Raw genomic sequence first — 13,781 nt, 5'->3', positions numbered from 1 at the left:
AAACAACCCAGCATAGGCTAAATTACAACCCAGTGTAGGTTGGGTTCATCCCTTTTTGACCCAACTGGTTAAAAATAACCCAGCATTTTTTAAAGTTAAAGAGTTAGAGTTATACTTTATTGTCCTGTTCAGGTAACTTGTGTTGGACTCAAGACCGCAATACAACATGTAACACACAACAAAACCACTAAAATGCCATAACAATTACATCCAACTATTTAACCCAGCATTTTTTGTGATTTTCACAAAAATCCTTCCAAGAAAATGTACTTCTATAAATATATAAACATACAAATATATAAATAAATGAAAGAACAGACTTTCAACAGATTCCGCTTCAAACAAACAAACAAACAAAACAGGGGAAAAAAAGCTCATTCTATCTTCAATAGTTCTCTTTTATAAACTTACCCAAATTTTAAAAAACTTACCCATATTTGGGGCAGAAAGCTTTTCTATGTTCTTGAATTAGTTGATGCTTCAATTTTTTTATAATTTGGGTAAGAGCACCACCTAGTGGATAATAGATTAAAAGCGGAATTATAGATTAACGTAAAAACTCGCCAGGGAGGCGTCATTGGCAGGGAAGCGTTTTGTCTTTATTTAAGAGATAACTCGTCAATGGCGGGGAAAGAGTTAAATAAAAGAGTTAAGAATTTTATCATTTAAAGGTCCCGTTCCGTTCTTTCTGTGTTTTTGAAGCTTTGATTGCGTTTACAGTATGCAATATAACATGTGTTCATGTTTCACGTGTTAAAAACACTGTATTTTTCACACGGTTTACTAGTGTTTTAGTTCTCAAGACCGGTCTCAAGACCACTTTTTAAAGGTCTTGGTCTCGTCTTGGAATCGACCGTATTTTTACTCGGTCTCGTCTCGGTCTCAGACAAAGAAGACTCGTATTTTAATTCCAAGACCGGTTAAGACCACAACTGATGGCACACTGCAAAAAAAGATTTACAAGAAAAAAGTTCTTAGTATTTTTGTCTTGTTTTCAGTAAAAATATCAAAAAATTCTTAAATTAAGATGCTTTTTCTTGATGAACAAAACAACCCAAGAAAATAAGTCTAGTTTTTAGAGCAAAAATATGAATTTTTCTTGAATTTAGTGTTTAAGAAAAAGGTTCAAGATTTTTTTGCTTACCCCGTTGGCAGATTTTTTAGCTTGTTGGCATTGTTTAAAGCTCTACTGTGTACTTTATTGAGTTATTTCTTAACAAAAACCCATGTTTTCTTTCAAAAGTATGTGCTCATTCATGTGTAATTACTTCCCACCCACTAATCAAAGTATTCTCGTAAGTGTAGAATCTGCTATTTAAAATGCATACCGTCGAAGCGCTCTCTGGCTGAATCCATGTTGTGCCTCCATCTTTGAAATACATTCGCCGACGAGGGACATTCCTGAAATTCAAGCTCCGCCTTTCGCGCTTTCACTCTACACTCACGCTGGCCGCCAGCTGAAGCCTCCAGAGGTTGCATGTGTAGGCGCTATACGTCATCAAGACAGTCTTATTTCAGAATATTAACAATTGTAAAGCTGACAATTATTCTTAGTTAATTGTAAATTGATGTAATATGCGTATGACTTGCGAATGTAATGCTCAGTTAATTTAAATAAACCAGGCTTGATGACGTATCCAGCCTGTGACCTGCGTAGCTGAATCCTTCGGATTTTACAACAACCGCACACCGTGATGAACCTGCGATCTAATGCTTTGATTTGAAAGCCTGTTGAAGACATATTCTCGAGGACATTAAAACAAATCGCCAAGGATGCGAAACGGGGATTTTAAACGACAACGTGACATGAAAAACATCAAGACCAAAGTCACTATTGGAGTTAGTTTTCCAAGATGGGGCTCATGAGACACTGAAGTTGCTACTTTCTATCTTCTCCACAGGTAATTCAGCATATTCGTTTAACGTTACATCTATACAGTCCATGTTGTAAACTTGAAGTTTTATAGTTCCTTGGCTAACTTTAGCATGATTATGCATAACACTTGTTAGTGTAAACATGCATGTGGTTTAATGTGTTCAACAGACACACGCCGTCTCTCCGCCCATTTATGTAATCTGAGGTACTGAGATAAATGTTTTCATCTTTTCTGACCTCTAGCACAAACACACGGTGACAGCGCTATTTTTAGCCTTTCATTGATAAAAGCGTCTGATCTGCGCGTCTTTCGTTTCATTTTACAAGCGTGTGAAAGTTGCGCGATCTTTTTTCACCAATATGAGAGAAAACTCTTACATGTACACGGACATGTAACGTTTACTTAAAACATAAGCATTGGACTCTGACATACTGTCTGACATAATACTCTGATAAAAGCGTCTGATCTGCGCGTCTTTCGTTTCATTTTACAAGCGTGTGAAAGTTGCGCGATCTTTTTTCACCAATCTGAGAGAAAGCTCTTACATATACACGGACATGTAACGTTTACTTAAAACATAAGCATTGTACTTTGACATAATATTAGTTCGCGTCCATTTAAACCCGTCATGGTTGCTTTTTGTATGTGATTTTAAGCGGACATATCATGACAATCAGACTTTTTTCATGTTAAACATAAATCTGTGTGCATTGATGGATCACAGGCAAAGGACATTGCAAATTGTTCATTTTTTCTCATTGCTTTTGCTTTGTAGCTACTGGAAGCCATGTTAACCTTGGCATGACACGGCCGGGCCACCGTACGAGTTAAAACGCGTTCCGAATGGGGAGGGCTAGAAAGTAATATTCAGTTGCTTGTCATATAGACTTTCACCGCTAGATGGGAGTAGATCTTACACAGTGGAGCTTTAAGCATTGTTTAACTTTCTCCCAATGACAGTTTTTCTAATTTTATTACTAAAAACACCTGCATTGTGTTAAGTGGATGGCAAGCCATGGAAAGACAGTTCAGATTAAATGGTTAAGTTGATTTCAGCTCTTTAGTGTTTGTTCACTTTTATTTGCTTATAGACAAAGATAAATTCCCACATGCCTTTGATTATTTTATCAACTTCTCTGATGGCACAAACACACGCACGCATGCACGCACGCACGCACGCACGCACGCACGCACACACACACACACACACACACACACACACAGACAAGTGCCTAATCATATGCATATTCCACATTTTATCATAAGTGTTTTAATGCAGTGACTTGCAATGGTCTTGGTCTTGACTTGGTCTCGGCCTATCTTGGTCTTGGTCTTGTCTCGGTCTCGACCCTTTAAAGTCTTGGTCTTGTCTCGGTCTCTGCCTGTCTTGATCTTGGTCATGACTTGGTCTCGGTTTAGGTGGTCTTGACTACAACACTACGGTTTACATCTGTATACCGCGGTTTTCACTGTCCTAAAAACGGGCTGATGTCTTCCTTGTTCTATGAAGTCCCTCCTTCAGATATACGTATCGAGTTCTGATTGTGTAGTTTGTTTAGTGTGTTGTGCTTTGATAGCAGCTTAGCTTGCCGTTAGCTTAGCTGGCGACTGACGTATTCCTGTGGGAATTTCTCAGTTCAGAATGTACTATTTACGGAGAAATATAGATTTCTGATCATTCACAGCTATAAATATGACACAGCTATTGTTATTTCTTATTGAATATATTGAGATAATTTCTTAAGTATGGATTTTTTGCCACTTCTGGATGTTTTTTAATAAATATAACAAATTCATAGAATTAATGTATGGAAATCATAATTACTGATTTATCAATCATTACTTCTTAAATTATGTTTTTTATTGTTTGAAGGATCGTTTCTGATGTTGGCTTACCCTACACAGCTTTTCTGGTTTACACATTTTTTTTTTAATTTATCTAAAAAAGAAAGAAAAAAATACGGTTGCACTGCTACACTTGACAGTGTGCTTCTTGAATCATAAAAGCCTAAAATGCCATTGTATTATTATATTTTGCCTTCTTTTATTTTAGGTTTTGAATGCAGAAAAATGGAATGTCTTTATTTTTGTTACTTTTAGTTATTTACATATTTTTTGTCAAAAAACAAGAAAACATTTCATTTCCTGTGTTAAAATGAACACCTAAAATATTTTAATATAATAAATAAGATTTAATATACAAAACTATTTTATTTTGATTATGTTTTAAAAAAAAATTGTATTATAGTTCATATTTTCAGATTTCCATGTGTATGAATTCCGTGACATATCAACCTTGGTAGAGGCCGATATTAAAAAAAATGATGGGTTGTGTTGAAAAACACATTGAGTGTGTTAACTAGCAACATAAGGAGATAAGAAATGCAAACAAACATTTTTTTCAAATGCCTTTTTCTTGGTGTGGCAGTTAACTAATCTTTGAGCATCATAGCATATATAAAAGTTACCGGTCACAGTAATTTCTTCATGCTTTAAAACAGCTCTATACCCTTGCCTCATTTAGTATATGTGGATCTATGAATATGCGAATTAGTCCCGCCATCACTCTTTTGCACCTCCTCGGACCATATATAGATGCCATATTCAGACACATTGTATATGACTCAAACTACTGATACACGCATTCAACTGTGATTATTTCATTGGTTACATGTTTGTGATGTTGGAAACAGATGATTTTAAACCGCGGGAATGAGACTGTCTCCAATTTTATAGAGAAAATACTCAGCAATGGTGTTAAATGATGAATTGGTTTCTCTTAAAAAACGGCACATAGACATACAAAGTCTATCATCCATAGTTTTTAGGTTTAGAGAAACTATATAAATAGATGCTCTATTCTGTACACTACTTGTTATTTTTGGGGTCACAGTGAGTGCTAGAGCTCCCATGAGCTGAAGTAGGGAAAACCCCTTTAAGTTGACAGTGCTGTCTGCTTGTATCTTTTCTCACGATTTATAATTCTTTCCGACCACAAAACCACAAACTGTGAAAAATTTCATATGTGTTTGTTTAATTTTGTAACACCAACAAATCACTCATCGATTGCTTTATTATTTGAATGCTGTTTCTGTATAAATTGGGTGGGAGTAGATTAGATCTGTGTCACATGAAAACAAAAATGATGTGCCAAAAGATATGATTAATTTCACAGTTTCATCACACATATCCACAAAGCTCTTACAAAATAGTGGCAGTCTGAGTTGCCTAAATAAGGAACTGTAGATGTAATGGGCAAATATTTCTCACGGATCTCTAACAAGCATCTTCACAATGACACAGCGATGGATCTGCTTAGCCATCTACATGTTTTCATCCTCTTGTTGATAAAACTTTCAGGTGTGTATAATATAAATGCATCCTTATGACTATCTTTAAACTGATGGATAACTGGAACATTGTTTTAATTCTCATGTGAAATATAAATAAGATACCATTGAGCGAATAAGTGTTATATGATGTGTATGTATCAATATAAACGTATTGAAATGAATTGCAAAGGAAAAAATGCGAAATTACATTTATAATACACTTTAGAAAAATGCAGCATGAGGTTAAAACAACTTGGTCAATTTAACCTATTATTTTAAATGTTGAATTATTTTAAATAACTTATAAAAACAAGTTACAATTGTTAAACTTAATTTGAGTTAAAGTAACATAAAAATATATGTTGATTTTACAAAAAATGCACAATTTTTAACCGTGTAAAACTGAATTTTATTGACGTCTCTTTATTAAATTTGCAACTAGAGGTCTTTGATTGTATACAATAATATTTACGTTTTTATATTTCAATTTACTCTCTGTTCAAGGTACTCAAGATGTCACCACAGTCAACAAAATATCTGTTCAGAAGGGACAGTCTATCTTAATTCCTTTCTTATATAAACAGGATGATGCATTTTTCAATAATTTCTTGAGCGCTGAATGCCATCGTTTTTTAAATGGCTATACAAAGCTCTCACCCCCAAATAATCCCAAAATAGTATTTTTGTCTGATGACAAAACACATCAAATCTTCACTATACGCATGGACAATGTTCAGGAGTCTGGAGATTACATGTGTGCCGTCCGTGCACCTTCTGGTTTTGAAAAACAAGTGAGATTTGTCTTGGAAGTCACAATGGGTAAGATAATCCTTCTGTCTAATTTCCTCAAGCAATTTCATTACTTTTAAGTATGACACAATTTGACATCCTTACAGGCCCTTCAAGGCTTCATGTGAGCAACCAAAATCTGATAGGATCTGAAAACAATAAAATTAATGTTACATGTTATCATCATGTCCAAGCTAATGTAAAATGGTGCAAGTTTGGGGGCCAATGTTTGCCGACATATGGAACCTTAGATGGAGCCTCTGTCAGGATCAGATATTATCAGACAAACATGACTGTGACCATGAACAAACTAAAGCTGGAGAACACAGGATGGTATTGGTGCTCATCAGGAGACCTACAGATGCCTGTCCATATTACTGTGAAACAGAAGAGGAGCCTGACAACTACAAGTTTACCTCAGACCGGTCGGAAGAGGTATTTGATCATTTTAAGAAATTGCTGTGGCATGATCAGTTAAGTCACATGATGTCACATTTCCCTTATGATGTTTGCAAGACTCAAGGCTTGCAGATTATTCAGTACTGAAATATTTTCTCTATTCTGTTGTATTTCAGGACTGCTGTTCTGTTTCTGTTGCCTATCATTCTGGAAATCCTCTTGGTTGTAATAATTTATGCAGCTTTGAGACTGTTTAAAATATGTAGAGAAAGTAAGTGATAATCTAAAATCACACTGTGTGAAAAAATTAATGTACAGTCACAGTGCATCACTGTTGTAATATGTTGTAACCAACGTTTTTAGGATATTCACAGCCTAGGAATAGAGAAGCAGAAGACGGTCAGTATGTTACAATGCACAGGAAAAGGTCATCTCGCGTAAGTACATAAACAATGCATCATTCCTACAAAAGCAACATAAGATTAAGCAACAATTCAGCATTATTTTTGCATTTATTTGGCTAAGAGAGAAATATACCAGAGAAACAATTACATCAGATTTTATGACCACTGTAAAAGGAAAAAGTAGGATCAACTTAAAAAAAAATATTTCAATTGGTAAAACCTAACAATTTTTTTTACTTGTATGTTTAAGTGAAAAATACTTTAACCTGCTTATTATGTCAAATTGACCCCAAAGCTATACTTTAACATTTCTAAAAAAATATGCTAATTTTATTTTTAACCCAACTTTTTGACTTTTCCTTGATACTTTTCGACTTGAAGTTACTTTTAGTCACTTTGTATAAAGTATATAAATGTACATACAGTACACACAGTGTTCTTGTAAAACTGATCTAATGAGTGCTTTATACTATTCATATGTAAAAAACTGTTCTCAAACAAAATAAATGTTATATTTTATTTTCATTACTACTTTTATTTATTTTTTACTAAATATTTACTGCTTTTATGTGTTACAAAATATACCTTTTCATAGAAATGAATCTATTAAATAAACAATGTATGTACAGTATGTATGATGTATGTTTGTTTGTATATGTACAGTACAGGCCAAAGGTTTGGACACACTTGACTAAAATGTTAACTATGATTTTAAAAATCTTTTAATCTAAAGGTGTATGGCTAAATGCATGAAATTACGATTGAAGAAAAAACTATACGTGTGCCAAACAGATTAATTTCTGTTATTAGAAAACTATAATTTTGTTTTAAAATATTATTTTTTAAATAGATGACTTGCACTGAATATTAAAGAAAAATCTATCAATAAGAGCCCAGATTAAATGTGAAGCTTCTTGATTTTGGATGAGTTTATTATTATTCTGTTATGTGGAAAAATATATAAATAAAGAATGAGTGAGTGTGTCCAAACTTTTTATATATATATATATATATATATATATATATATATATATATATATATATATATATATATATATATATATATATATATATATATATATATATATATATATATATATATATATATGGTTCAGTTGTCTTTTCAAAATTTCAGGGTTCAGTGCAAAATCATTTCTGTGATAATTTAAGAAATTATAGATTTTTTTCTCTGTGTTTTGTGTGATATTACAGTCTACTGGCTGTACAGAAGCTTGGGAATATGAAAATATGACTGGACTTGAAAGTAACAGTAAGGTACAGACATTTTCCCTTTTGTTTTTTATACACTAGTTAAACACACCAGTTCATGTGGTAAATCATATTCATTTAATATATTAGTTGTGTCATTTTTATTTTACAAAACAGCATTGTTTGCTAAACTCTCTTAAAGATATTTGTTTTAATAATCTTTTTTGTCTTCTAGCTTCAAATGGAACCAGAATATGTGAACGTGAAAACTACATAACATTTTTTTTCTTATTTCTATTCTGTTTCTTTTATATTTAACATTAATAGTACTGTATTATTTGTTTTAATTATTTTTTTTAATGATTATTTAAATAAAAAATGTATTTTAAGGAATTAAAAAATTTGATCATATGCTATATAATGTGTGCATACTTATAACATGAAGCATTTTGATGTGTAGGACTGTATGTATCAGAAATGAAATTAAACTGTACATCCAGGTACTGATTTTCCAGTATGTCTAACATTGTCAATGTGAGAAAGTCATGATTTATGTTCTGCTCAAGTTGTACAACACAACTGAATCGTTAAAGTCAAGATTAACGCATGCATTTTGCATGCATAAACGCTGTTGATATTACTGGGATGGAAATAACACAACCCAAACTGTTACAAAGAAAGCATTATTTTAACACAATCTTGTGCTGCATTGCCCATAAAATAATGAATATTAAATAAACCTTTGAAAGGCTCTTTATTGCTTGTTTTGTCATTCATTTTTTGTAATAAATGTTAATGTTACATCTGTGAATGAAAGAAAATGGAATATAAATGGAAAGAAGGATTGAAATGTTATTAATAATGGTGAATTATTGGCACCAAAAACAGCTGAATATATGTACATACTGAGTGAATTTATAAAAAGTATGACTACTACTGAAGACAAAGCATGTTGGCATTTGTGTGTTACATATTCATTCCTCAAGAGGGCATCAGAGAGATTTATCGTGAGTGTCAGAGAGTAATGTTTTGATTTTTACATTAAACGGATGGTCTCTAATATCAATCTGGCTTTTACAAAATAAGACTTTCATATATTATTCTGTAACCCCTTACATGGTCATATTTAGTTTTATGTAAATGTACAATATAAGAATTGTTAATGTATGCATATATTTAATCCTTCAAAATATAATGACCTGTCATCATGAGTCACATTATGTATTGTATTGCATTTGATTATATTATCAAAAAAAAAATGTTTGTTCACATATTCCTGCTATTAAAGCCCTGATTTATTTTCTGGTTAACTCAGACTTCTTTAGCTTTTATAAATGAGGTCTTTTAAATTTCCAGTAGATTGAGAGCTAAGTGTTTTGATGCCCTTTTAAAGTACCGTGCTACTACATAAGTGTTTAATTTTCATTGATATTTTAGCATAATAATATTTATTAAATGCATTATTATTCGGTTGCGAGAATTAATCTCTTCACCTCAATTAACAATTATGATTAATTATCCATGATAAAGTATTTACAGTCTGAAAGTAATTTCCCTGGTGTTTTAATCAATCACCAATTGTTTACCCAACACTGTTGCCTTCGGCATGGGGTTTACTCAGCACATTTTTGTTTAAAGACGCTTTAGAAAGATTTGTATTATGAAGTGCACAATACAAATAAACTGAATTATATTAAATTTTGCAGCCCTGTGGAAGCAACTTGTCATAATGAGCTATGCTTGCTTTCAATTTTATTGTAACCGCTGTTAGTCTAAATAAAATGCGCAAATGTAATTTTCTTTGCAAGACACTTATTTTAATCATGAACACATAAACATCTCCATAAAAGCAATACTGCTGACTTGCAGTGAGCTTAAGCCTTCCATGAATAATGACTTCGCTTAACATGAGATCTCTGATCCTAGATCAGCCTTACAGCGGCTGAATGAAATTTGCATTGCATCACAAGATTAGGGGCAGATCAGATCTGAGTGTGGGAAAAAGGTCCAGCTGGTGGGGGGCAGTGAATGACAGCTGGGGTGTATTCCACAGGGAGCGCCCCAACTATTTCTCATTATCTCTTTTCTCTTTAATCCCTCCTTCTGTGTCATTTTTTCAAGATATGGACACCTTGTTCTATCATTTTTTTCTATCTCTCCTCTTCCTACTCGTGCTGTTTAGAGACAGTAATGATGGAGGATGCACAGATGGCACGGAGCAGGACACTGGATCTACCTGTGCGGACAGCTGTTGACGTCCCATTAACACTTAAAGAGAGGTCTGCTTCTGTCACCTGAGCACCGGGCGGGCCCTGGCAGCCTACTGTATGTCAGCAAACGGGGAGATGAGAGAGAGAGAAAAATAATAGACTCTGATTACAAAAAAGTGTTTGTTAGGATCATGCAAAACTCAAGTAGCAGTTGCTCGGGTATTGCTTTGTGGTTGCTATCACTTTGGCAGTACCCTTTAAAAAGGTACATATATGTATACATGTGGTACCTTTGATGTACTAATATGAACTCTTCAGGTCCAAAGCAGTACTTTTTAAAAGGGTACGGCCCCAGTGGCAGCGGGGGTACATATTTTGACAATTTTTTTTGACAATGAGCAGTGCTAGGGAGTTGCTGGTGTTCTGGGTGGTTGTTTACTTTCCGGCACACAAGAGACCTCTGTGATATTTTGCTTCCTAGACATTGCTCGGGTCCATCCTTCATTGTAAATCTACGAGAATATTTTCTCCAGTTTCAATGCCGGTGTTTACTGTAGAACAAATCCCTACCGTAAGTATGAGCAATGCTAATGAGGATGTGTGCCTTGGTAGACTAAAAATAAAACACCAAGGGCTATCTCAGGGCAGTTTGAGATGTATTCATCTCGCTGGTGTCTCCTTCCATAAAGGCCCAAATGAGAGCACATGTTCGAACCTGTGGCATAAGACTAATTAAAGATAAATGATGTGTGACCCACAGTATCCTGCGAGAGAGGCGCACGACTATGACTTTTGCAAAGCAGACACGACACGTGGGGATTCATGTGACCACAATTATGATTCACTTGCTAGTCTAGCAGACGTTGACGGTCCTTAATCACATGTATCTATTGAGCCACATCTTTAAAACACACACTATTTTTTTGCTTTAACTGGTAAGGGTTCTTCAGCAGAAAAACCTTAAGAAAGGGAAGTTAACTCAACTCAATATTCCTCATTAAAGACAAAGTTAGTCAAACAAAATTACAAAAGAGACACTGAAGGCACAACAGTTACAGATTTTTACAGAGTAAGTACTGCCGTTGCAACACAGTTTCATGGCAATTCGTATGCATTACGAGGTGGCTAAAGCGTATTTAAAATTGTTAAAATTATTTCTTCGTACAACCACATTCATACGTTTTTGTAGGAAGTGCTTTCACCCCGTGACGTTGGGGTTTTCATTATCGTTTTTTTTTTTTTTATATAATAATAATTGTACATTTTTCTCACATCACTTTGTTGAATCAGCCAACTCATAAAATACGTACAAATTCCTACAAAATCCAAGGGGCGCAAATTCATAATATGTGTTCGAAGTGTCGTGTGTTGCTTGGGTTTTCAAAATATGTGTTTGCTGGATCATGTGAACCATGTGCATTACGTGTTTTGTCAAAATAAGTGCCTGCTGCACACGCGTCAAAACCATTGATGATAAAAGAGACGCTCACGTTCACAAAATACACGCAAGACACTCCCTTAACAGTAAACTCTGATTACGCATAAGATTATGTGAGTATCTGGCAAACCCGAGCGTGTCTTTTATCATAAACCCTTTAGACGCATCTGCAGCAGTCATTTATTTTGACAAGACACTTATCTTGATATACACAGGATCTCTCGATGCACAAGACACATATTTTGAAATAGGGTGACCATACGTGCCGTTCTTCCCGGACGCATCCCGTCCAGGATTTTGTGTCCATCTTCCGGAAGTCGTATTTGTCGACCGCATACATCATAGAGGATTATTATTATTATTACAGAAAAGCAACCGTTACATTTTAAGGTAAGAATGAAACTACGATTGTATATCTTATGTTTTTAACTGAATGGCGTATGCGGTCAACAAATACGACTTCCGGAAGATGCACCGAAATTCTGGACGGGATGCGTCCGGGAAGAATGGCACATATGGTCACCCTATTTGAAATTACGAACCACACACGACGGTCTACATACATGCTGTGACAAACTTCGCATCGAGCACCCTCGAAAAAAGAAGTCACCGGCCGCCACTGGTTTTTAGCACCACACTTACATTTTTAGATTAAAATGGCCTTTATTAGCACATAACAGCTTGGGGTTTGTGCAAAAATAAAACTCCCAGTCCTTGTGTGTTTCAATAAACCTAATAAAATATTAAAATTTAGTGCATTATTTGTTTTACACCCTTTGTGCTCGAATGATAATGTGACTTGTGGAGTGGTGTATCATTTGTCTGAGCAGACAGTTTTTAGATTAGATCTACAATTTTCACCTGTCTAACAAAATGGTTAAAAAAGTTAAGTATAGGTTCCTTTAGAGAGTTGAACCACTCAGAAAACCTTAGCAAAGCCGCATAACAACGTTCTTGCAACCATTCACATCATTGTATTTTGCATGTGCAACTTCCATTTTCTTGTTTTAAGCTACTTTTGATTTTTTGAGGCTTACTGACATAGAGGCATTATTCAATACAATGAACCTCCTTTATTTGCCTAATTAGTACAAAAATACTGTCATCTTTTTTGAACATGTACTTTGTTGAAGAATTACTCTGTGGACCAAAATATTCCCTTAAGTGAACACATTTTTTGTTTGCCCTACTTTTGGCTAACCCCATTACTGCTTAATAGTCACAGATCCCTTTTTTAGAATAACACTGTTGTGAAGTGTAAATTAATCTGTTTCTGAATTTTAGGCATTTAATTAGGTGTGCCACAAGACCCATTTCGTGTATTCTCATTCAAGGTCAAAACCACACCAGTCTTCAGGCAAATACAGGTCAGGTTCAAATCTGAACACCCAAATTTGTAATTACGCTATGTGTTATTATTATTTGTTATTTTCTATGTCATGCCACTTTTTAAAATTGGCAAGATTTAAAAAATCATTACGTGTATGTGTGACAACATGCAAGTTGTATTGCATGTAGCTTTTAAAATTTAAATTCGGAGATTTTGCAATGCTTTGATACCTCAAAGTGGTATAATAAACATTATTTAAAGTCAGGTTTGACAAGCAATTTTGTATTTAAGCCTTAAAAACATTTAATTACTGTATTTGTGGCTTTAAAAGTCTGCATGAAATTGTAAGAACTAAGTGCCTTTTCCTTAAGAAACCTCACCAAGTTAAGGTGTCAAGTATGTTGTTTTAAAAGTACTGAGTAAAGTATATTGTAGTAATTATGATAAAAACTCTTTACATATTACATATTACAAATTTATAATTGATATGACTGGAAACTGTGGCTATATGGGTGTTTTTGCAAAGCAGACAGACATTCATGTGACCACAATTATGATTAACTTGCTAGTATAGCAGACCGTCGACTGTCCTCATTTACTGTATCTATTGAGCCACATCCTTAAAGAACAGACAAGTTCCCTAAACTGGAACTTTCAGCAGACACACAAACACCTGTCATTTCCAATAATTCAAACAGAATTGTTTTATTTTTGGTAAAAGCTTTCCCTGAGCTTGCACTGCCAAGTCAGTACCAATGAGTTCTTGTGCTGATGACACAGCACCATGGCCACA

The 13,781-nt window shown here is 34.3% G+C and overlaps 1 protein-coding gene across 1 annotated transcript; it reads left to right on the top strand.

Annotated features, from left to right (window-relative positions):
- The first annotated feature begins 3 nt into the window (after positions 1–3).
- Positions 4–9,115, top strand: LOC135785415 (uncharacterized). The gene is made up of 8 exons (XM_065294834.2): positions 4–1,176; positions 2,804–5,237; positions 5,714–6,028; positions 6,106–6,433; positions 6,574–6,668; positions 6,761–6,834; positions 8,014–8,076; positions 8,246–9,115. The coding sequence occupies exons 2-8, from the start codon at positions 5,129–5,131 to the stop codon at positions 8,285–8,287; spliced, it is 1,026 nt and encodes a 341-aa protein (XP_065150906.1). The 5' UTR covers positions 4–1,176; positions 2,804–5,128; the 3' UTR covers positions 8,288–9,115.
- Positions 9,116–13,781: the final 4,666 nt, after the last annotated feature.

The sequence above is a fragment of the Paramisgurnus dabryanus genome, chromosome 22, assembly GCF_030506205.2.
Source record: "Paramisgurnus dabryanus chromosome 22, PD_genome_1.1, whole genome shotgun sequence".
NCBI classification, from domain to species: Eukaryota; Metazoa; Chordata; class Actinopteri; order Cypriniformes; family Cobitidae; genus Paramisgurnus; species Paramisgurnus dabryanus.
This window is presented reverse-complemented; position numbering and strand designations above follow the sequence as displayed.